This window comes from Canis aureus, chromosome 5, assembly GCF_053574225.1.
Source record: "Canis aureus isolate CA01 chromosome 5, VMU_Caureus_v.1.0, whole genome shotgun sequence".
NCBI lineage: Eukaryota > Metazoa > Chordata > Mammalia > Carnivora > Canidae > Canis > Canis aureus.
Genome location: NC_135615.1, coordinates 68,479,391 through 68,505,892, shown reverse-complemented (window position 1 = coordinate 68,505,892; position 26,502 = coordinate 68,479,391). Strand labels below are relative to the sequence as shown.

The 26,502-nt window shown below is 36.3% G+C and overlaps 1 protein-coding gene and 1 long non-coding RNA gene across 4 annotated transcripts in view; one reads left to right on the top strand and one right to left on the bottom strand.

Annotated features, from left to right (window-relative positions):
* Positions 1-1,054, top strand: part of LOC144314452 (uncharacterized) — a 97,981-nt gene extending 96,927 nt beyond the window's left edge. Inside the window, exon 6 of the long non-coding RNA XR_013380340.1 lies at positions 807-1,054. This is a non-coding gene — a long non-coding RNA (uncharacterized LOC144314452). The remainder of the gene's footprint in view (positions 1-806) is intronic.
* ITFG1 (integrin alpha FG-GAP repeat containing 1) overlaps positions 1-26,502 on the bottom strand; it is a 291,906-nt gene that overhangs the window by 61,042 nt on the left and 204,362 nt on the right. For all 3 annotated transcript variants that reach the window (XM_077898547.1, XM_077898546.1, XM_077898545.1), the window contains exon 13: positions 2,921-2,964. In XM_077898547.1, the coding sequence (XP_077754673.1) occupies positions 2,921-2,964 (44 nt within the window). The remainder of the gene's footprint in view (positions 1-2,920; positions 2,965-26,502) is intronic.

Sequence of the window (26,502 nt, the reverse complement as noted above, 5' to 3'; positions counted from 1 at the left end):
TCAGAGAAAAAGAATGGGAGAAAAGAGGATGAGGAATCCATATAAGACTGATACAATTAAGAATGCTCATTTCAGGATGAAGACTATGAACCAGTTATGGTACCAATATGCAAGGCTGTTTATTTTTCTTCAGAAATGCCCCGGAGCCTAGGTCTAGTACTGAACAAGACAGACAGCTGGACTAACCTGGGGCTGTAATTCTGCTAGGCAGGCACAGTAGAAGGAGAGTGCTTTATAGGAGTTAAAAGTAATGGCAGGAGTGAGTTTCTGTGTGGCAGCTAAAGGAGGAAGGTAAAGGCAAGAGATTGGGAAACTAATGGTCTTAAAGATGAACAGGAATAGTAATGGGAGAGGGCTGGAAAAATAGATTGTGGTCAGACTGCTGAATGGATGGCATTAAAATTTCAAAAGTAAAATAGTTCTGAGAGATAAGGTGTATTGCCTGGGGTTTCCAAAATGGAGATAAAGGAATTTGAGTGGGATTGGTTTCTGATTTGGATAATTCTTTCCTCTCTCATGTATCAGATAGGTTGCCAGTATCAGGTGAGAGCACAGTGGCAGCAGAAGAGCTATTCAACTCATAAATTAACTCAAGTGGTAAAGAATATCAGATGGTAGATGCATCTTTCTTCTTAGGCTTACACAGGGTCATACCTAATATAACACTTTCTCCTATGATCAAGTGGATCTAATGTCAAAGCATTAGGAAAAAGGCCCACTTTTTCATGAAATAATAATTTTACAAGTGGGTACACATTTGATATATGGAAAACTGGAGAAGTATAGTGTGCATTTATTTCTTTCAGGTTGTCATAAAATTGTGATCTATGATATCAGTGGAGAAGGAAATGACCTATGGGAAGGCAGTTCAACAGGATCTGAATTTCAAAGAAAGTAATAAATGGACAAATAGGAGGCAGAAAAGCCCAAAGGCTCTGGACTTAGTGTTATCATTGTAAGAACACCTCTGCATGCTGAATTTTACTTACATAGCTTTCAAAATGATTCTGTCCTCCCTACAATTAAAGTTGCTTTTATTTCAAGACAAAGAGAATGGGAGCATTTTTGCACTCTGCCTTAATCATGCAGCCTTTTCCTATCACCTTTACTGCCAGAACTTGTGGGTAAAATAAGTGGGTTCCATTTCGATGTTTTCAAGTTCTTTGACCATGTAATGAATATGGTCAATGAGAGAAAGGAAGAGGAACAAAGGCTCTGAACATTTCACAGCCTGGGTAGACAATACCTGAATAACCGAACTAATCTTTAGCCTCTGATTAATTACATCTACACTTAAAATTTTTTTAAAAAACAGACTATTCTTTAGAGAAGTTTTAGATTCACAGCAAATTAAGTTGGAAAGTACAGAGATTTCCCCTACATGTCCTGCATTCCCCATCCCATAGCCTCTCCCACTATACATCTACGTTGTTATAATGATATGAAAACAGATGAATTTGACCAGGCACTCACATACATTTATAATGAATGTGGTGATGCATTGTCCAGATGTTCTCTTCAGGCCGGAGATGCTAATTCTCTGAGCTGCTCCTAGTGTTGGCTGCTGATAGCTCACAGTGGGGGTTCCTACCTGGAAACAGTTTTCCAGCCAAATGGAGCTGGCTCCTACCAATTATAAGCCTTTCCGGGGGACTACATGTACACAGTATCTGATTGATATAGGGATACAAAGGCCTGGCTCCTCTGCCTCTCCTTGGGCCATCTGAGGGGCCATCCTAGCTTCACAGCTCCCCATGCATCACAGACCAATTTCTTCTGCCAATCCTTTCCTTACTACTTCATAGCTGTTGCTGTTGAGTCTAAATTAAATCTCTGCATGCAAATCTCTGGGTCAGGGTGTGTTTCCATATGTCTTAAATATGTAATTTCCCAACCATACACAAAATGTTGGTCATGTAGTACTTAAGTGGTAGTAAAAGTATGAGGCTATTATCAGAACATGTAGCTTTATGTTCTAGTTCCACTACTTAATAGCTCTATGACTTTGGGCAAATTAGTTTCTCTGAGCCTCAGGTTCCTCAGCTTTACATGGAAGTAATTTCTTATGAAACAAGGGTTACAATGAGGACCCAAGCAGACATATACCAACACACACACACACACACACACACACACACCCCACATATAATGTTATATATATATTTTTTTAAGATTTTATTTATTTATTCATGAGATACACAGAGGGAGAGAGAGGCAGAGACACAGGCAGAGGGAGAAGCAGACTCCATGCAGGAAGCCCGATGTGGGACTCGATCCTGGGACTCCAGGATCATGCCCTGGGCCAAAGGCAGATGCTCAACTGCTGAGCCACCCAGGCGTCCCATAATGTTATATTTTTATGATTGACATGAACTGGCAATTTAAAAAACTAAGCCTAATTATTTTTACACTTAGTTATTTCATTGAAACATTCCATTAGACAGCAAAAGTCAATATTAAGACTATACAAAAAAAATTTATTATTGTCTACTATATGCTTGACCCTGTGCTATGTACTATGTATACAAAGATGAGAGCTTTCTTGACCTCCAGGGATTCCAGACTAGTGTAGAGAGACATTTAAAACAAACAGAGAAGGGAGTGCAAGTATTATATATGCCAAAATGGCAGTAGTATGCCCAGAAAGAATGGGAGGGGTGCTTATTTTTCCAAGGTATCAGAAAAGGCTTCATTAAGGAGTGAACTTTGAGGTGAGAATTTTTTAGGCAAATAATTTTATTCCCAGTAAAGTTTTTTTGAGCACTGACCTTAAAGGATACTTTAAGCACTAAAGGATACTTTAAGCACTTCTAAATAATAACAATTTTAGTGTAACCTATTATAACAACTATTTTGTGTATATCTATTATGCAGAGAATTTTCACAGAAAATTTTACAACTGAGAATTAAGTTTACTTACTGTTATCTTACGAGGACAGTCATTAGAACAGAGACCACTAAGAACTGTGGAAAAATAAGAAGAGGCCATTATTACTGATATAACCTAAGCTCATATTTAAAATGAACTCTAATTTTCCCCCTATAATCTATTAATATGCTCTACTGAGTCATAATCACAAGCAGAAACCAATTCAATTCCTTTGGATTTGAGTAAATCAAGTTTCTTGAAAGTTGTTCACTTTCTACCGATATTTTAAAAGCCTTTATTAAGCAGTTAAGATGCTGTTTTGTGAAATATATAGTGAGATAATTAATTATAGTTCTATCATACCATACTTGTTGACTCTATTTTCCAAGCTGTTAGCTAAATTCTAAGGATGACTTAGAATCTGATATAGAAGTGCCAAATGCAAACCAATTAAATTGTATATGGAGAAAAACACATTTAGCATTTTATATCTCAAATTAGACTTTTTCCACTTATCTAGTCAAAGTTTCTGGGTCAAAGATTTTGGGCACTCTTGATTACTATTATGGAGAGAATACAACTATAGAAGAATTGATGAGTCTACAACAAATATCCAAAAGTAATTTAATGACATGTTTATTCTATAATCACCAAGAAAGAAAAGGTTAGAATGTCTGAATATTCTTTGTATAAGTAACATGAGTTTTGAAACATAATTATATTACCACCCCTTCATGTGAAGTGACATCTTTGTAAGAAAGTGGACATTATGTGTGCTATTAAATGTTATGCATTAAAGAGAGATGGCTGACATTTGTGCTCAGTAAGCATGGATTATCTTAATAATAATTATAAATATTTGTTAACTCAAACATATTTATAAGAAAAGGGTACCTTACATTTATTTATATTCTATGAATGTCAAATGACAATCATTATAATAAAAATACCCAGGCCGGGTATTTAAAGTATAGGCAAACTTTAAAAAGTATATATAAAGATACCAAAAAAATGAGCATGACATACTTCATCACAAAGGAAGATACTTGTTTATTTGCTATAATACATTTACGTGAACTACAATCTGAGGAAACAGTTAAATAAGTGTCTTGCATTTGAAAAACAGTTTTCAATGTTTAAGTTTCTTACCCCAGCATGACACCCGTTCTCACTCTTTTATTCTCTCAACTTTCTAAGCCCTAATGTCTCCCCCTCCTTTGTTTCTCTTCCTTCAACTCCAGACAGATATGGTACTTCTTTTTTTCTTGTTGCAAAATGATTTTCATAAACTTTACTTTAAACCATTATCTTGCTGAATAATAATTATTTTCTCACAAGTCTGTCATTGTACTAGTATGTAAGCTCTGCATCATTTTATCCTTATTTTCTCAGGGCCTAACCCAGTGTATTTGCTCAATAATACTTGTTGAAGGAGGAAAAAGATGGATTATTCAATAAATGGTAGTAGATAATTGGCTACTTGGAGGAAAATAAAGTTAGATTTTAACTCAATGTAAAAAATTACATTTGGCAAGGACACAAATAATATAAAGAACTCTTGTCTTTTAATAATAGAAAGACAACTCAATTAAAAAATGGGCAAAGGATCTGGATAGGCATTTCTCCAAAGAAGATATAGAGATATACAAAGCTCATGAAAAGATGCTCAGCATCATTAATAAACCAAAACCACAATGCAATGCACATTTGCAATATCCAAGAGGTGGAAGTAACCCAAATAAATGTTCAACAGATGAATGGAAGTAAATAAAATGTGGTATATACATACAATGGAACATTATTCGGCTTTAAAAAAGAAATCCTGTCACATATCACAACATGGATGAACCTTGAGGACATGATGCTAAGTGAAACAAGCCAGTCACAAAAAGCCAAATACTATATGATTCCATTTATATAAGGTGTCTAAAGTAGTCACATTCCTAGAAACAAAAAGTAGAATGGTGGTTCCCAGGAGTTAAGGTGAGGAGAAGAGGGGCAGTTGTTAAAAGGGTAAAGAGTTTCAGATTTGGAGATCTGTTTTACAACAATGTGAATATACTTAACATTGCCCACTGTACATTTAAAAATGGTTAAGATGGTAGAAAACAAAACAAATGAAATAAACTCTCAACATACCATTCCACACCCATTAAGATGGGTACAATCAAAAAGTCGGGTAATAACCAATGTTGGTGAGGATACAGAGAAATGGGATTCCTCACACATTTCTGGTGTGGACATAAATGGTTCAGCTGGTTTGGAAAACAATCTAGCAATTCCTTAAAAGGATTAACACAGTTTCCATTTAATTCAGCAGTTCCATTCCTACGTATATCTCAAGAAATATTAAAATAGAGAAATTAAAATATATGTCCATATGAAAGCTTGTAAGTTAATGTTCATGGTGGTTTATTTGTAATAGCCAAAATTCATCAACTGATGGATGAACAAGATGTGGTATATTCATATAATGGAATATTATTTGGCAATTAAAAGGAATATAGTATTGGTAATGCTACATGAATGGTCTTGAAAACATGGTAAGTGAAAGAAGTCAGTCACAAAAGACCACACTTTATATAATTCCATTTGTAGGAAATACAGGATAGGCAAATATATGGACACAGGAAGTAATGGTGGCCTAGTGCTGGGGTGGGATGGGGCGGGGATAGTGGGTTTAAGGTGATGACTAAAGGGCATAGGGTATTTATTTATTTATTTATTTATTTATTTATTCATTCATTCATTCATTCATTCATTCATTCATTTATATAAATATATTTTTTAAAGATTTTATTTACTTATTCATGACAGACACAGACAGAGAGAGGCAGAGACACAGGCAGAGGGAGAAGTAGGCTCCATGCAGGGAGCCCGATGTGGGACTCGATCCTGGGACTCCAGGATCACACCCCGGGCCGAAGGTGGCGTTAAACCAACTGGGCCACCAGGCTGCCCGGGCATGGGGTTTCTTTTAGGGTAATAAACATTTCTAAAATGGATTGTGGTGATTGCACAATTCTGTGAATATACTCAAAGCGACTGAAGTGGGTGAATAGATTGGTATGTGAATTATATCTCAAAGCTGTTACAATACTGAAAAGACATAAAAATTTAAAAACTAGGGGCACCTAGGTGGCTCAGTGGTTGAGCAGATGTGTCTGCCTTTGGCTCAGGTCATGATTCGGGGGTCCTGGGATTGAGTCCTGCATCAGGCTCCCTGTGGGGAGGCCTGCTTCTCTCTCTGCCTTTGTCTCTGCCTCTCTCTCTGTGTCTGTCATGGATATAATAAATAAACTCTTAAAAAAATTAAAAACTAATGTTTCAGCAAAGCACTCTTTAAAAGAGCTCACTAAAAAAAATTAAAAAAATAAATAAAAGAGCTCACAAAAAAATAAGGGGGTAAACGTCATTTTCTATTTTTATTTATTTTATTATTATTATTTTTAATAATAAATTTATTTTTTATTGGTGTTCAATTTGCCAACATACAGAATAACACCTAGTGTTCATCCCGTCAAGTGCCCCCCTCAGTGCCTGTCACCCATTCACCCCCACCCCCCACCCTCCTCCCCTTCCACCACCCCTAGTTCGTTTCCCAGAGTTAGGAGTCTTCCATGTTCTATCTCCCTCTCTGATATTTCCTACCCATTTATTCTCCCTTCCCTTCTATTCCCTTTCACTATTATTTATATTCCCCAAATGAATGAGAACATATAATGTAAACGTCATTGTAAACATACATTACAAAGCCATACCATTGGTCATATACAAAGACCTTCTAGGTATGTGTTCAAAGATGATGATCCAATAGAAAACAAAGGATATCAAGAAGCAATATCCAAAAGAGAAGATGTAAATAATCAAAGCCATAAACGAAAACACTCAACCTCACCAGTCAGGGGGAAAAAAAATCATTTTATACCTAACAGGCAAAAAATAAAAGACTAAGTAAAATACCTGTAGGAAAAACAATAAAATCAAAGATAAATGACAAACTAGGAAAAATATTTACAACACATATAACAAAGGATTAACTTCCCTAATATATACTACAGTGCATTTATAAATAAGATAATGAAAAAGGACAAGGACGGTTTGTAAAAATAAAAATACAAATGACTCTTAGACCTATGAAAAGATACTGAATTTATTTAGTATAAGAAAAATGCAAAATAACATAGACAATAAATTCCTTTTACTTATGTGACTGGCAAAAATCAAAGAGTTTAATAACGCATTGGTTGGTGAGGGTGTTAGGAAATACATATTCTTATATACTGTAGATGAAAGTGTAAATTGATACAATTTCTATGAAGGGACATCTGTTAAAATAAAAACTTATAAAGTTCAAAACTAGGCAGAATTAATCTGTGGTGCTGGAAATTAAAATAGTAGTTACTTTAGGCAAAGTGGGTTAGTAACTAATAGAGCAGCATGAGGAAGCTTCTGGTTGCTGGTTATATGTTTCTTGATCTGGGTATAATTACATGGGTATGTTTTATTTTGTGAAAATTTACAGGCCTGTGTACTTAGATATACTTTTCTGTATGTATTTTCAATAATTATTTATTTAAAACATTCACTTTTTAAAAAAAAAATATTTATTTATTTATTATTTATGATAGACATAGAGAGAGAGAGAGAGGCAGAGACACAGGAGGAGGGAGAAGCAGGCTCCATGCCAGGAGCCTGACGCGGGACTCGATCCCGAGACTCCAGGATCGCGCCCTGGGCCAAAGGCAGGCGCTAAACCACTGAGCCACCCAGGGATCCCCAAAACATTCACTTTTTTAAAAAAGATTTTTTTATTTACTTGACAGAGCACAAGTAAGGGAAGTAACAGGCAGAAGAAGAGGGAGAAGCAGACTCCCCACTGAACAAAGAGCCTGATGTGGAACTCGATCCTAGGATCATGATTTGAGCTGAAGGCAAATGCTTAACTGACTGGGCCACCAAGGCACCCCTCACATATTGTTTTTTTAATAATTACATTTTTGGAAATTTATCCTATAGGATGTTCTCTGTGCATTATTTATAATAATAAGGGACTGAGATAGCCTGATTTCTATTTTAAAATAACTCATTAAATTATGTCGTATCCATACTATGTGATACTATTCAGTAGTTAAAATATTGAGGCAGCTCTAGATTATATTGCTGTGGTACAGTCTCTAAGATATCTTGTTAAGTGGAGAAAGCAAAGCCTAGAACAACCATTTATGTAAAATAGAAGTATATACATAAACTATCTTTGAGAGACATAAAGTTGTCTTTGGGAAAGGAATTGCACCACTGGGAGACAGGTGAAAGGGAGATGACTATTCACCATATACTTTTGTACTTTTTTTTTTCTTCATATTTGCATGTATTACTTACCTTAAAAAAACCAAATTTATTACCGAAATAAAAATTTAGACCTCTCAGATGAATATATGCTAAATTGGATAGTGTCATATGCTGGTGGGTATGTAAATGCCTGTATCTTTTGGGAATGGTGATTTGGTATTACCTATTAACATTAAAAGCACAGCCCTTCAACTTACTGATTTCATGTCTGTGAAATAATGGAAACCACCTACATATCCACTGAGAGAAAATACTGGGTAAATTTTGGAACATGTACAGTATTATGGAATGACATGGAGTTATTAAAGAATGAAGGACATCTGGACTCTTTCCATATCCTGGCTATTGTGGACATTGTTGCTATAAACATTAGGATGCATGTGCTCCTTCGAATCACTATGTTTGTATCCTTTGGATAAAAAAAAAAAAGAATGACATCTTGCCATTTGCAATGACATGGATGGAACTAGAAGGTATTATGCTAAGTGAAGTAAGTCAGAGAAAGACAAACACCATATGATTTAATTCATATGTGGAATTTAAGATATAAAACATGAACACAGGGGAAGGGAAGGAAAAATAAAAAAAAAGACCATTATCAGAGAGGGAGACAAACTATAAGAGACTCTTAACTCTGGGAAACAAACTGAGGGTTGCTGGGGGAGGATGGTGGAGGGATGGGGTAATTGGGTGATGGGCATTAAGGAGGGCATTTGATACAATGAGCACTGGGTGTTATAAGCAACTGATGAATCACTAAATTCTACCTCTGAAACAACTACTACTACTACTACTACTACTACTACTACTACTACTACGACTACTACTACTACTATGACTACTACTTACTAAAACAGCTGCTCCTTCATTCTCCCCAAACTCCCAATTAAGAATGAAGGAGACCTATACGTGCTGACTTGAAAGAGTGTTTATACTCTTGCTGAGAAAAAAAAAAGAAAAACAAGATGCAGGTAAACATGTTTAGTAAGATTCTATTTACAAATTATGTGTTGGATGAATCTCACAGACATAATGCTGAGTGAAGAAACCAGAGGCAGGGCACCTGGGTGGCTCAGTGGTTGAGCATTTGCCTTTGGCCCAAGTAGTGATCCTGGGGTCCTGGGATCGCGTTTCACATCAGGCTCCTCACAGGGAACCTACTCTTCCCTCTGCCTCTCTCTGTGTCTCTCATGCATAAATAAATAAAATCTTAAAAAAAAAGAAAAAAAAGAAAAAGAAACCAGAGGCAAAGACTACAGTTCTGTATGCTTGCTTTTATATGACATTCAAAAAAGGGAAAATGAATCTGTGGTGACTGATATCAGAACAGTGGATACACTTTTGCGTGGAGTACTGCCTGGGATGGGAGACCTTCTGTGGTACCGCAAATATTTTATCTTGATCTAAGGGGGTATACCTATGTAAAATTTCACTAAGCTGTAGACTTTTACCATTTTTCTTAACCCCATTTCTCCTACAAGCTTACAACAGTGTATTATTTTATTTTTAAAAGATTATATATAAAATATATATAAAGATTACATAATCTCTTATATAAACTAACTTCTCTCTCTCTTCTCTCTTGTCTATTGGTTTTGTTTCTCTGGAGAACCCAGACTAATACAGTAAGTTTCTGTTTTTATTGGTCATTGACAATCTCTGCTCTTTGCCATATCTGTCCACTCATCAATGGATACTATTGATATTCTCCCTGAAGGTGATTTAATTTCTACTTCTTACTATCTGCTCATTCTCTATTCCTATTCCTATCAACATGGCCTTCTACCTGAAATGCTGTGCCACTATCCATTTTGATTGTTCCACCTTTTTGGAACTTCTTGCCTATCATTTTCACAGAAACCTTCTTTGATCTTAATAATCTTATAGAACATATAATTCAAATATAAAGCAGTTTTCACTGGTTTTTAGCTATAGTACATGCATATATCTTCCTCTTTCAAGTAGACAGATTCCTGTTAGCAATAAATACTAGTTACATAAATGGATAGATCTTTACTGAATAAAACTGAGTAGTAGTAAAAAGCCAAGACAATAATGCACTTTGTGGAAGAACATACTGTGTGGTGACTCAAAGTGCTAATAAACAGATCTATTTCCAAAACCACCTTCAAACACACACACACACACATATTTGAGATATAATTCACATTTTGAGATAGCATTCACTCATTTATAGTGTTCTATTCAGTGGTTTTTAGTGTATTCCCAGAGCTGTACAATCATTACCACAATCACTCTTCATCACTTCTAAAAAGAAACCCTGTATCCTTTAGATATCATGCTCCAGTCCTCCTATTCCCACCCTCAGTCCAAAGCAACCACCATAATCTTCTGTGTCTACATACTTTTCTGAATATTTTGAGGATATTATAGAAGAAATTCAAAAATGTAGAGAAGAAAATAAAAGTCACTTGTGATCCAACCATCCAGATATCGTTACCAATTTGTTGTAAGATATCAACACTGTCATAGACTAAATGTGTCTCCACAAAGTCCTTATGTTGAAGTACTAATGTCTGGTGCTGCCATATTTGGAGATGGAGCCTCTATGGAAAAAATGTTAAATGAGTTTATAAGGCGGCATCTGAGTAGTTCAGACGGGTAAGCACCTGCCTTTGCTCAGGTCATAATCCCAGGTCCTGGAATTGAGCCCCACATTGGACTCTCTGCTCAGAGGAAAGCCTGCTTCTCCCTCCCCCTCTGCCTGCTGCTGTCCCTGCTTGTACTCTTTCCCTCTGTGTGTGTGTGTGTCACATAAATAAAAGTTTTTTTTTTTTTTAAATAAAAGAGTTCATAAGGGTGAAGTACTAATCTGATGGATTAGTGTTCTTATAAGAAGAGACATGAGAGAGCTTACTCTCTCTCACTCACTGCACGTACAAAGTGGAGATCATGTGAGCACCCAAGGAGATGGAGGCCACCTATAAGCCAAGAGGCCTCACAATGAAACCTACTTTGCTGGCACCTTTATCTTGGAATTCCCAGTCTCTAGACTACGAGAACCAAATTTCTGTTGTTTAAGCTGCCCAGCCTGTATATGACACTTTGTTATGGCAGACTGAGATTAACATACAAATAAAAGAATTTACATATGTGAAATCATGCTACACATAATTTTTAATCTTTTTGGTTAACATAATCCAGTCTTTTCCTACATTATTAAATATGTTTCTATCACATAACTTCAGTATTCCACTGCATGTATGGATAAATATATGCATAAAAATACATACCCATTCTTATTAGGACATTTAGGTTCTCCACTCTATAATCCATCTTTTTCTCCTCTTATAAATACCACTGGAAAGATCATCTTTACAGACATGGTACATTATACACAAATCTCTGGCAAATCTCTGATAATTTTCTTGGGATAACTGTATAGAATTAGAATTCTTTCTGGGTTTAATCTTAAAGTTTTTGGTGTGTATACTGAAATCATCCTTCAGAAAGGCTATCAAACATCTTTTTAGTAAACATTCATTGATCTTCTGGTAAGTGCCAAACTCTGAACAGGAATTTGCTTTCATATATGCTCTTGCTCACAGAAAGATTGTGAGTTACCTTTAGTTGCTCCCCTGCCCCCAACTTTCTTTTTTTAGAAAAGGAAACTGAAGCTTGGGCTAGTATATCCACTCAAGGTCACAAAACAAATGGAGCTCTTATGAAAGAACATGTGGCCACTAGTCACTAACTCATTTAAAAAACACATTATCCTACTTTTACAGGAGATGGAAAAATCGATGAACCAGTAGATTATTTTATTTTCTGTATAGGATAAATTGTCTGTGTCTTGGTTAGCATAGTTGAGAGTATTTACTCAAAATTATATAATACTATGTTTCATTTTGTATAGAGCAAGCCAAAATCTGGGTTCCTGTATCTATTTCTGTTTTTTACAAGATCTCCTCTGTCAAACTTGAAGTTTGATACTATAAGCAATAAGATCAAGATACATATCACACATATATATTATACATACATATGTCTTATAAAAGGAGATGTCTACATAATACAGATAGAATATGTATTTCCTTGTTTTTACAGGCATAATGTAAGAAGAAGAAATGGTAATAATCCTTGAGCCTAATCAATACTCTGGTTGATAATATTATTTAGTTAGGAATTCAGGACTCCTAAACACTGTTTTAAAGGCTAACCTATTCTTAGCCTGAAATTATTACTTCATCTACAGAACAATTTGACTTTTTTCCAGTGACATCAACCTAATAACTGCAGCAGGTATGGCAGACTTAGACTGTATGGTTTCTGGGCTCTACTAGCTCTATATATGTGACACGAAGCAGAAAAAATGTCTTTAGCTAGTTTCAGTAATTATACTGCTTTCTCAAAGTAGAATTTTACTTTTAGCTTTGGCTTTACCACTAAATCCTTTTGTTTTCCCTTTAGATTTCCAATCAGAAAAAAGGGACATGCCTACTCACATACACACTTTTATCTTCTCTTGAGTTAATAAAATAATAGTTTAAAAAAGTCTGAAAAGCATTAGGTTTCTTCAAATGTGTAGGCTGTATTAGGAAAAATTTTATTTTTATTTCTCTACTATATTTTTCTGTATAAAATGTGACAGACTCATCAATTCAGTTTAAACTATAGCTTATTAAAATTACACACAACTGCAAAAAGAAAGGGAGAACTGAATTGAATGCTGCTGAGAAACACAATATAGCATATGCTTTATGCTTGTGTTAGTAGTTCATCTTATTAATAAGGGTGTTTTTTTAGTATATCAGATTAATTATACCAAGTTTACAGGTCATGAATGTTCATCAAGAATAAATCCAAAAGCGACTATTTGATATTAAGACTGGCTAAAATCAAGAAGCTTTTGCACAGCAAAGGATACAGTCAACAAAACTCAAAGACAACCTACAGAATGGGAGAAGATATTTGCAAATGACATATCAGATAAAGGGCTAGTTTCCAAGATCTATAAAGAACTTATTAAACTCAACACCAAAGAAACAAACAATCCAATCATGAAATGGGCAAAAGACATGAACAGAAATCTCACAGAGGAAGACATAGACATGGCCAACATGCATATGAGAAAATGCTCTGCATCACTTACCATCAGGGAAATACAAATCAAAACTACAATGAGATACCACCTCACACCAGTGAGAATGGGGAAAATTAACAAGGCAGGAAACAACAAATGTTGGAGAGGATGCGGAGAAAAGGGAACCCTCTTACACTGTTGGTGGGAATGTGAACTGGTGCAGCCACTCTGGAAAACTGTGTGGAGGTTCCTCAAACAGTTAAAAATATACCTGCCCTACGACCCAGCAATTACACTGTTGGGGATTTACCCCAAAGATACAAATGCAATGAAACGCCGGGACACCTGCACCCCGATGTTTCTAGCAGCAATGGCCACGATAGCCAAACTGTGGAAGGAGCCTCGGTGTCCAATGAAAGATGAATGGATAAAGAAGATGTGGTTTATGTATACAATGGAATATTACTCAGCTATTAGAAATGACAAATACCCACGATTTGCTTCAACGTGGATGGAACTGGAGGGTATTATGCTGAGTGAAGTAAGTCAGTCGGAGAAGGACAAACATTATATGTTCTCATTCATTTGGGGAATATAAATAATAGTGAAAGGGAATATAAGGGAAGGGAGAAGAAATGTGTGGGAAATATCAGAAAGGGAGACAGAACGTAAAGACTGCTAACTCTGGGAAACGAACTAGGGGTGGTAGAAGGGGAGGAGGGCGGGGGGTGGGAGTGAATGGGTGACGGGCACTGGGTGTTATTCTGTATGTTAGTAAATTGAACACCAATAAAAAATAAATTAAAAAAAAAAAGACTGGCTAAAATCCATAATATCAGCTCCTTTCAGGCACCCTATTCATACAGTACAAGAAATTTCATCAAGTGTGTGAGCCAGAGTAAAATGTGGGTGGGGGCAAAAGACTTCACTTCTCTGTTTCACAGTTTTAGAAAAATCTTTAAAATAATATGGTTGGATAAAATCATTTATAAGGTTTATAAAAACTCCCATATCCTATGATTCCAAACTGGGTTTTATCTTGCTGGTAGATAGTTTCAGGTGCTGACCACTCTGCCCCAGCACAGAAGAAGTGGTCTGGTTTTAAAGAGTGCTTTAAGTTTGTTCATGTATGTCAGAAATGCAGAGCAAAACCAGGAATATAACTTATTTTATAATCTAATTTTCTGTCTTCTCTTTCCCTAATATGCAAGATTATATAGTATTTTAAAAAGTTATACATTCTAATGTGTTTCCACTAAAAGTGATCATATGTAGGTACTATTATATGAGACAATCCATGTAAAACACTTGATGGAGGGCCTGGTACATGATAAACAACAAATATTAGCTACTGTAGCTTTTTTTTTTTTTTTAAATGAATCGATTCTGTAATTCTGGATTATAGTATTTAGAAGTATTTTACTGCCACAGCTTCTTTCGGTATGCCTGAAACTTTGGTAACCGCCAGAAGCTAGCAGAGAATGCTCAGGGCTCATAATATTTATATCTAATAAGTGGCAAAGGGCATAACTTTTTAAAAATACCTTTCCAGATTTTCCAAATGTTTTATTTGGCTGCCTTATTTGTAATCAGAAAATAAGTGCTAAGTCAAAACTTTACCACTAAAAAAAGGATAATGCCTTAAAATTCTCTTGCATAATCAAGGAAATAAAAGGGAGGACTCTGATGGTGTTTTTACAAATGTCACCCAGAAATTATAATTTTAAGACTCCATAACGTCAAGCTTAAGAACAAGTAAAAAGTACCAGTAATCTATTAATCCATTGTAAGAATGTAATTTCCCCAGTGACATCAGAATAAAAACTCCATCTACTGTGCTTTAGTCAGGGGAAAAAAAACCCCCAACAAACCAAAAATCTACTCCTAAATGCTTCAAGGCATAATTTATTATCATTTCAGCAAAAGCTCACTTCCTAGAAGGGAGACAGTTATACTGTTTATATAAAACTATACTGTTTTAAGTAAAACATTGTTCTTAAGCAACTGTAACAATTGGGAAGGTGTGCTAAAATAAAGAGCCCCTATGAAAAATGAAATTTCACAGGGCAGATACTGGTATACAATTCCAGCCTTCCACTATTTGTATTTTTCACTACTGTGAGCCTGTTGAAGTATCTGTGTTGCTCATTTTAAGTGTCAATAAATGGTTTCCTACTAACCAGCTGATCTTTGCTAAACCACAGTCTAATTTTTAGAATTTTAAGAATTTTATCCATTTCATTCAACTTTTGTAAATTACTAGTATGTATTTCTGACCATATTACAAAATCCTATGTAGATTTATTGTAACATTTTATAATACCTTTTCAAATAAACTGTTTTAAAAAGTAATTTCTAATACCCTTAGACTTTTAAAACTATAGTTATTATAAAAAGATTAATGGAATTTGGAAGATAGCCTATTCACAGAATTAAATGAAAACCTGTAATTAAAATACTTAATGAGCTATTTGAAATACTGGATACTAGTAGATTAGTTTAAAACATGACTAATGGGATGTAGAATTCCTAAATTTTCTTTAAAATGACAATGCCTAGGGTCTTTTTTCTTCTTCTTCTTTTTTTTTTTTTAAAGATTTTTTAAAGTATCCTCTCCACCCAATGTGGGGCTTCAACTCACAACCCCAAGACCAAGAGTTGCATGCTCAACAGACTAAGCTAGCTAGGTGCCCTGACAATGCTTAGGATCTTAAGATTTCATGTTAAAACACATTATATGTTATAGCTCACGTATTCTTAAAGATATTTAAGGTATAGCTTTGTGATTCAGTTTATATTAGCTACTTCACACAAATGTCAAAAACAAAAAATAGCAATAATCATGCGTAAGTACTGTAACACTAAACCATGGTGTAGGTTGGGAGAAGGATGAGTAGAATAAAGTCAAAGCTATAAAGGTCAGTACTGTATAATGGTTTTAGTAGCATTTAAAATGAAAAATCCAGTGCTGTGAGGCTCTCCTCTGGGGGAGGGTAGCAAGTCCAGCCTTGCTGGGTCCTTTAAGATTTGGACTTTTAAATCCCAGCCATATGCCAGAGATAAAACACAGGAGAACTGTGTTGCTAAGTATACCCATGCCCTGGCACAGACAGATTGAGGGTGGGGATATGTAAGAGCCCTGGGCCACAGGAGGGGAGATTGCTCGCTTTTCTGTGGGGGCTTCCTGAGCAGAGGCAGCTGAGAGTTCCCCTCTCTGGGGTCAAGAGGGATAGATGATACCATCTTCCATGCCCCCTGCTCTGCCCCACCCACCAGCATGGTGGGACTTCAGTGAGCAATACAGAGCCCCTAGTGGGCGCTGGAGCCAGTCACACCAAACCCAGGTCTCCTGTTGCCCTGCAGGACCATCACTACTAGGGCAAGTCTGACTGAGCCAACGTGGCAGGCCGCATCTCCTTTAGAGGACCAATACAGCACTCCTGTACTCCCCATATGTGTCAAAGATACATGATCATAGAGTGCTCCTAAGGGTCAGCTTCAGCTCTAGGGGAACAGGACCAGGCTTCCCCCCATTTTTTTCTTTGGAATCAGACTTATAGTTTCTCATTTTTTGGATCAGGCTTTTTTTTTCTTTCTTTCTTTTCCTTCTCAATCAGGTTATAATTTTTTATCTGTTTGCTTTTTTTTTGGGTCCCTTTTCCTTTTCTCTTTTTTTGGACCAGGTTTGTGTTTCTATTTTAATCAGGCTTATCTGAACAAACAGATCAGAACACACCTACTTAAAGGCCAAAACACTCCCCACTGCAAGCAAAGAGGAACCCTGTAGAGGACTGACGTGGGAAAGAGCAGCCACAACACAGCAGCAGAATGCACACAGCATATACCAGAAACACTTCCTGAAGTTCCTGGGCAGTGCCTTCTTTTTAATACAGCATTACTCTCAGGAGCAGGAAATGTAACAAGTTTTCATATATATTCAAAAGACAGAAATTTAGCAAAGATGACAAGACAGAGGAATTCTCCCCCTCCAAAAAAGATCAAGAAGAAATCATAGACATAGACTTGCTCAAAACATATATAAGCAATATATCTAAACAAGAATTTAGAACAACAGTTATAAGAATACTAGCTGGGTTTTGAAAAAATGTAGAAGACACCAGAAACTCGCTGCAGAGATAAAAGACCTAAAAACTTGTGAGGCTGAAATAAAAAATTCTGTAACTGAGATGCATAACCCACAGGATATAATTACAACAAGATGGGAGAAGCAGGGGAATGAATAGGTGACATGAAGATAAAATTATGGAAAATAATGAACCAGAAAAGGAGAGGAAAAGAAAACTATTAGATCACAAATATAGATTTAGGGAAGTCAGCAATTCCATAAAGTGAAATAATATCTATATCATAGAAGTCCCACAAGAAGAGTAAGAAAAATGGGCAGAAGATTTATTTGAACAAAATACAGCTGCAACCTTCCCTAATATGGGGAAGGAAACAAGCATCCAAATTCAAGAAGCACAGAGAACTCCCCTTAAAATGAACAAAAAGACACAAACACCAATATATATCACAGTGAAACTTGTAAGATACTAAGATTAAGAGAGAATTCTGAAAGCAGTTAGGATTAAAGATCCTTAACCAAAAAAGGTAGACACATAGGTTTAGCAGCAGACCTACCCACAGAAACTTGGCAGGCCAGAAGAAAGTGGCAATGTGCTAAATGGAAAAAATATGCAACTAAGGCTGTCATTCAGAACAGAAGGAGATAAAGAGCTTCTAAGACAAGCAAAAACTAAGGGAGTTCATGAACACTAAATTAGCTCTGCAAGAAATATTAAAGTGAACCCTTTGAGCAGGAGAGAGAGACCCAAAGCAACAAAGACTAGAAAGGAACAGAGACAATATACGGTAACAGTGACTTTACAGGTAATACAATGCCACTAAATTCATATCTATCAATAATCACTCAGAATGTAAATGGACTCAATGCTCCAATTAAAACACAGAGGGTATCAGAATGGATAAAAAAACAAGACCATATGCTTGCTGCTTATAAGAGACTCATTTTATTTTTTTTTATTTTTTATTTTTTTAAAGATTTTATTTATTTATTCATAGAGTCAGAGATAGAGAGAGAGAGGCAGAGACACAGGCAGAGGGAGAAGCAGGCATCATACAGAGAGCCTGATGTGGGACTCGATCCAGGGTCTCCAGGATCATGCCCTGGGCTGCAGGCGGCGCTAAACCGCTGCGCCACCGGGGCTGCCCCGAGACTTATTTTATTTTATTTTATTTTATTTTATTTTATTTTATTTTATTTTTTTTATTTATGATAGTCATACAGAGAGAGAGAGAGAGAGAGAGAGAGAGAGAGAGAGAGAGAGACAGAGGCAAAGGGAGAAGCAGGCTCCATGCACAGGGAGCCCGACGTGGGATTCGATCCCGGGTCTCCAGGATCGCGCCCTGGGCCAAAGGCAGGCGCCAAACCGCTGCGCCACCCAGGGATCCCCCGAGACTAATTTTAGATCCAAAGATACCTCCAGATTGAAAGTGAGGGGTGGAGAACAATCTATCATGCTAAGGGACATCAAAAGAAAGTTGGAGTAGCCCTCCTTATATCAGACAAACCAGATTTTAAACCAAAGACTGTAATAAGAGATGAAGAAAGGCATCTTATAATAAAGAGGTGTATCCAATAAGAAGATCTAACAATTGTAAATATTTATGCTCCCAATTTGGGAGCAGCCAAATATACAAATCAATTAATAACAAACTTAAAGAAACTGATAACAACCCAATAATAGTAGAAGATTTTAACACTCCACTCGAAGCAACAGACATACTATCTAAGCAGCAAATCAATAAGGAAACAATGGCTTTGAATGATACCCTGGACCAGATGCACTTAACAGATATATTCAGAGCATTTCATCCTAAAGCAGCAGAATATACATTCTTTTTGAGTGCACACAGAACACTCTCCAGAATAGATCACATACTGGATCACAAATCAGACCTCAACCGGTACAAAAAGATTGAGATCATACCATGCATATTTTTAGACCACAATGTAACTAGAAGTCAATCACAAGAAAAAATTTGGAAAGACCATAAATACATGGAGGTTAAACATCCTACTAAGACTGAATGGGGGTCAGCCAGGAAATTAAGGAAGAAATAAAAAATACATAGAAGCAAATGAAAGTGAAAACATAACTGGTCCAAAACCTTTGGGATGCAGCAAAGGCAGTCCTAAGAGGCAAGTATATTGCAATATACTTCTTCAAGAAGCAAGAAAAGTTTCAAATTCACAATCTAACCTTACAACTAACAGAACTGGAAAAAGAACAGTCAATAAAGCCTAAACTGAGAAGGAGGAGGAGGAGGAGGAGAAGCAGGAGGAGGAGGAGGAAGAGGAAGAGGAGGAGGAAGAAGAATAATAAAGGAGGGAAATAATAAAGATTAGAGCAGAAATCAATAGCATAGAAATTAAAAAAAAAACAAACCCAACAGAAGAACAGATCAATGAAACTAGGAGCTGGTATACTGAAAGAACTAACAAAATTGATAAACCCCTGGCCAGACTTATTTTTTTTTTAATTTTATTTATTTATTCGAGACATGGAGAGAGAGGCAGAGACACAAGCAGGCTCCTCACAGGAAGCCCTATGCGGGACTCGATCCCAAGACCCGGGGATCATGCCCTGAGCCAAAGGCAGATGCTCAACCTCCTGATCCAGCCAGGCATCCCTAGCCAGACTTATCAAAAAGAGAAAGGACCCAAATAAATAAGCCCATGAATGAAAGAGGTGAGATCACAACCAACACTGCAAAAATACAAACAATTCTAAGAGAATATTATGAGCAATTATATGCCAACAAATTGGGCAATATGGAGGAAATGGATAAAATCCTAGAAATATATAAACTACCAAAATTAAAACAGGAAAAAATAGAAAATCTGAACAGACTCATAACCAGCAAAGAAACTGAATCAGTAATAAAAATCTCCCAGCAAACAAGAGTCCAGGGCAAGATGGCTTCCCAGGGGAATTCTACTAAACAATTAAAGAATTAATACCTATTCTTCTCAAATTGTTCCAAAAAATAGAAATGGAAGGAAATCTTCCAAACTCATTCTACGAGCCAGCATTACCTTGATTCCAAAACCAAAGACCCCACCAAAAGGAGAATTATAGACGAATGTCCTGACGCAACCATCTCAACAAGATACAAGCTAATCCAATCCAACAATACATTAAAAGGATTATTCACTACCACCTAGTGGGATTTATTCCTGGGCTGCAGGGGTGGTTCAATATCTGCAAATCAATGTGATACACCACATTAATAAAAGATGGATAAGAACCATATGATCCTCTAATAGATTCAGAAAAAGCATTTCACAAAGTACAACATCTTTTCTTGATAAAAACCCTCCACAAGGAGGGCACATGATGAGATGAACACTGGGTGTTATACTACATGTTGGCGAATTGAACTTAAAAAAAAAAAAAAAACAAAAACCTCCACAAGGTAGGGATAGAGGAAACATTCGAAAACATCAAAAGGCCATGTATGAAAGACCCACAGGTAATACAATGCTCAATGGGGAAAAACTGAGAGCTTTTTCCCTAAGATCTGGAACATAACAGGAACGCTCACTCTCAGAACTGCTGTTCAATATAGTACCAGAAGTCCTAGTCTCAGCAATCAGACAACAAAAAGAATTAAAAGGTATTGAAATCATCAAGAAAGAAGTCAAACTTTCATTCTTTGCAGATGATATGATACTCTTTAGAAAACCTGAAAGACTCCACCAAAAAACTGCTATAACTGATACATGAATTCAGCAGAGTCTCATGATATATAATCAACATACGTAAGTCTGTTGCATTTCTATACACCAGTAATGAAGTAACAGAAAGAGAAATCAAAGAATCAATCCTTTTTACGATTGTAGCAAACCCCATAAAATATCTTGGAATCAACCTAACCAAAGAGGTAGAAGATCTGAAAACTATACAACACTTATGAAAGAAATGAAGACCCAAAGAAATGGAAAATTATTCCATGCTCATGGATTGGAAGGAAAAATATTCTTAAAATGTCTGTACTAACCAAGGCAATCTACACATTCAATGCAAGCCCTATTAAAATAACACCAGCATTTCTCAGAGTTAGAACAAATAATTCTCAAATTTGTAGGGAATGAGAAACACCCCAAATAGCCAAAGCAAATTAAAAGAAAACCAAGCCTGGATGTATCATAATTCTGGTTTTCAAGCTGTATTACAAAGCTGTAATTACCTAGACAGTATGGCATAAAACAGACACATAGATCAATGAAACTGAAGAGACAACCCAGAAATGGACCCACAGCTATATGGTCAATTACTCTTCAACAAAACAGGAATGAATATCAAATGGAAAGAAGAGTCTCTCCAACAATGGGTGTTGGGAAAATTGGGCAGTGACATGCAGAATGAAACTGGACATTTTCTTACACCATACATAAAAACAGACTCAAATGGATGAAAAATCTAAATTTGAGACAGGAATCCATCAAAATCATATTGGAGAACACAGGCAGCAATTTCTTTGACCTTGGCTGTAGAAACTTCTTACTAGACATATCTTAGGGGGCAAGGGAAACAACAACATAAGTGAACTATTGGAACTTCACTGAGATAAAAAAAACTTCTGCACAGCAAAGGACAAAAATCAACAAAACTGAAAGGCAATGTGAGGAGTGGGAGAAGATATATGTACATGACATCAGATAAAGGGCTAGTATCCAAAACCTATAAAAAATTTATTAAACTCAATATTCAAAAAATAAATCCAGTTAAGAAATGGGCGGAAAACATGAACAGATATTTCTTGAAAGAAGACATACATATGGGTGTAACAGACATTTGAAAAACTGCTCAACATCACTCATCAGGGAAATACAAATCAAAACTACAATGAGATACCATCTTATACCTGTCAGAATGGCTAAAAGTTAGTCAGAGAAAGACAAATACCATGTGATTTCACCCATATGCGGGATTTAAGAAACAAAATAGATTGGATATGGGGAAAGGGAAGGAAAAATAAAATGAGATAAAGACAGAGATGGAAGCAAACCACAAGAGACTCTTAACTATAGAGAAGAAACTGAGGGTCAATGGAGGGACGTGGGTGTGGGATGGCTAAAATGGGTGATGCACATTAAGGAGTGCAGTTGTGGTGTGTAATGGGTGTTGTATTTAAGTAATGAATCACTAAATTCCACTCCTGAAACTAATAGTACATTAAATGTTAAAGAATTTAAATAAAATCTTGGAAGAAGAAAAATGAAAGATCCTTGTCTGAATTATAGGTGTCTCCTCATATTCATTCTCTGAAAATGTCTTTTGTTTTGGTTTAAGACATGTGAATATAAGGCAAATACCATAATCAAATATCATATGGGAAATAAAAGCCCCTGTCCCAGCTATTCCTGTCATTCAGACATTATTTAGACACTTTGTGGAAACCTTTTTATGTCTGTTGATTACCTATCTTTAATTACTTTAATTAAAAAAAATACACTCATCGAAAAGAACTTAGACACAGAAACTTATAGTCATCTTTCATGTAATTTTAAAAAAAGATTATTTATTTATTCATGAGAGACACACAGAGAGAGAGAGAGAGAGAGAGAGAGAGAGAGAGAGAGGCAGAGACCCAGGCAGAGGGAGAAGCAGGCTCCATGCAGGAACCCTGATGTGGGACTCGATCCTGGATCTCCAAGATCACACCCTGGGCTGAAGGTGGTGCTAAACCGCTGAGCCACTCGGGCTGCCCTCTTTCACATAATTTTGATCCTGTTCTCTACCTGTGCAAACTAATATTAAATGTAGTAGGCATATGTTTTATACACATATACATTTTTATACACATATGTACATTTTTATACACCATGTAAAGTTGTTAAAATTTATTCTAACTTCAGAGATGTCTTACCTCTAAAAGCATATTTGATTCTAGGTAAATGTTTAAAAAACTTTAAGTAAATAATTTAAAATGCAAAACATATATTTATCTTCCTTAATCCCTAAATATTACTACAATGATTAAAGAAATCTGAAAATAAGTGTGTGATTAATGGCAGCTATTTGAGGAATTTCTAATGGGTATTAAATAGGTAAATAATATTGAGAAAATAGCCAATTAATGCTGACAAGGTCAGAGAATCAATGGGGCAATGTGGATGGACCCCCTAGCAGACCAGTGAGAAACCCTGAATCTCAAGGTGACGGCTAAGAACAAGGGCAAGCCTGATGGGGCCAAGGGAGCAAGGAGGACATGAAGGACTCCTGGAACTCTGTGAAAGATCACACAGGGAACAGATGTATTTGTCAGTTGGAGGTCCCAGCTAGCTAAGCAAAATGAGGGACTTGCTGGTGCTCCTAGACAGTGTTCTAAATAACTTTAGAGTGTTGCCAAAAACCAACCCTCTGAATCCACATGGTGAAATAACACAAAAAGGCCCAGCAAAGCAGTGAGATCGTGTAATAAGTTGTATCTCCCTGTGATGCCCCTTCTCTTCTTCCCATTGGAAAGCACAACTCTGCTCAGACTTAAGAGAGTCTGATGATTCCTCCACGTTGAGGCCAGAGGAGTAAGTCAGAGACTCCTGTAGTGTCCTTTGCTAGTGATTCTCATAGAGGTGGGTACAGTTCACCACCAAGGCATCACTTGAGCAGTGTTATCTGAGAACCCTGAAAGCCACTGTCTTGTTCAAATACTTCTTCCACTTCTGGTCAGTTCCCAGCTTTCGAGCCCCAGTGGTTCCCACCCTGACTTAGGCTAGGAAGTCACAGGCTACAGATTCTCAAGAGGCTCGTATGTTTTTAAACTTCTTACATGGAATTTTTCCAATTATACAAAATTAGAGAGATAGAAAGGGCCCCCCTCACACTTCACATAATTTCAGTTGTCAACAACACATGGCCAATCTTGTTAGACCTACATTCCACTTCCTACTTCCCTGGATTACTTTAAAGAAACACCTTGAACATGTCATTTCATTTTCACATAGTCTGTTGTCTTCATTATTTAATTCCTTAAATAAGTTTACTTTTTCCTGAGGAGGACCATTATGTATTTATGTATTCTGTTACCATAGTTATAATTTGTGGTCTACTGTAAGGACAAAAACTGCAATAATCTTAGTAGGACTAATTGTTTTGTTGTTCAGTAGATATTAATCAAAGACCTGCTAAATACCAGACATTAGTGTCAATGGACAGAAGTTACTCAATATGCATATTTGACTTCATACAAAATAAATGTTCTAAAAGCTAAATTGACTCATAAAAGAAGCGTGTGTTGCTTTATGAGGAGATGAGTTTTATTGCAAGGCATTTAAGCAGAAGCTGGCTGAGATGCTGCATTAGGGTGCACTTGGGCAAGATGCCTTCTGAGGCCTTTCCCATCTCTAAGATTCCCTGATCTTTCTGTAATTTGTAAAAATGTAAGTGAATAAAATACCAAGGAAGGATTGAGGATTCTAAATTATATGTAAACATTTTCCACATGGACAATTTCCAAATGACCAATATAAAAAAAAATGTGAGACTGGCTTCTGCTTCATGCTGAGAAACTGCCTTTTCTCTTTAGCGTTATTATTATTATTATTATTATTATTATTACTATTATTGCAACTGAGGATCTGAGTTCCATATCGGTGCAGGAAAATTTTATGCCCTGATTTACTTCTATTTCACATGACTGACAACCTTTGCTCTAGGGGAGTCTACAGGTGCACACATGGGAAATAACAGCATCACACACACTCATATTAACTAACAAATTTGGGAGTGTAATACAAAAGCTCAATTATGTTTTTTAAGAGCACAAAACAAATAATTTTAAGTATAAAAGCAGTTTTAAGGCTTGAATAAAAGAGCTTGTTGAGTGCAGGGTGAACTTGATTTGTCCTAACTGTATACAACTTATCTCTTTTACTGGAATTTTTCCTTACTACTCAATGAGTAACATCTATTCTAGAAAGCATTAATTTTCAATTTATACAGCCATACACATAAACACTTCAAATTCAGATGAACTAAACAATAAGTCTGGTTTTTAGAAAGCTTTAAACTTGAGAAAATAGTTTCTTTGAAGTATACTGGCAAAACTCAAATCAAGGACACAAATCCTATACCTATCTCATTAAACTGAAAAAAAAAAGTATTTTGAAAGAGAAGTATTAATTTGAGTTTCAATATAAATTTTTGAAACAAATAGTATTTATTCTAGGTTGGAACAAAAAGGTTATTTTTCACAGCATCCCATTAAGGTCATGAGAGATAGCTCCTCTCTTAGGTCATGATATTTTTTCTGTACATTTTTGGCTTATAAGACTGGGAAATTAAGTTAGTTCTTTTTTTTTAAAGATCTTATTTATTTCAGTGAGAGAGAGAAAAAGAGAGAGTAAGAGTGCATGCACAAGAAGGCAGAGAAGGGCAGAGGGAGATGGAGAAACCAGCTCCCCACTGAGCAGGGAGCCTGATGTGGGGCTCAATCCCAGGACCCTGGGATCATGACCTGAACCAAAGGCAGATGCTTAACTGCCTGAGCCACCCAGGTGCCCCAAGTAAGTTACTTTCTAGTCATAGAGAATCCTAAAGATAGGTGGACTTGAGAACTTAAGCAGGCAGGTAACTCACTCACTAAGGCTCAATCTTCTTTTTTCAAGAAATGAACTACTGACTAGCTATAGCTCTGAGATCAGAAAACAGCTAATGGTGGGAATATGTCCTTGATTTGGATTTTCGTATTTTGGTAGAATGCTTCCTAGAAACAGAAAATGGGGTCTGAAGCATCAAATGTTGCCTGGGTACTAGCGGTAATACTTTTAAATTGAGATAGCCAATCCATGCCTTGGAAAGTACCTGGCCATTTGTTTAACATAAATTTCCTGAATGCCTCCTATATGTCAGGCCCTGTGTTAGGCACTGGGGAATCAAAGACAAATAAGACACAGACATTACTCTCAAGTTGTTTAGACTACCACAGTATACTATAGGAGAAAGATGTTAAGCAAGTGATCTAAGTAAGTCAGTCTAGATTTCAGAGTGCTTCTCAAATATCCTGGAATGGATGGAGTTAGGGGTAAAGAGGAGATTATGTGTTATATATTAAAATCAACGGGGACTAGGAGTGTGCTGTCATTCACAAAGGATGATTCTAATGATCCAAGGGAATAGAATAGATATTTTGAGATGTATGCATTGTT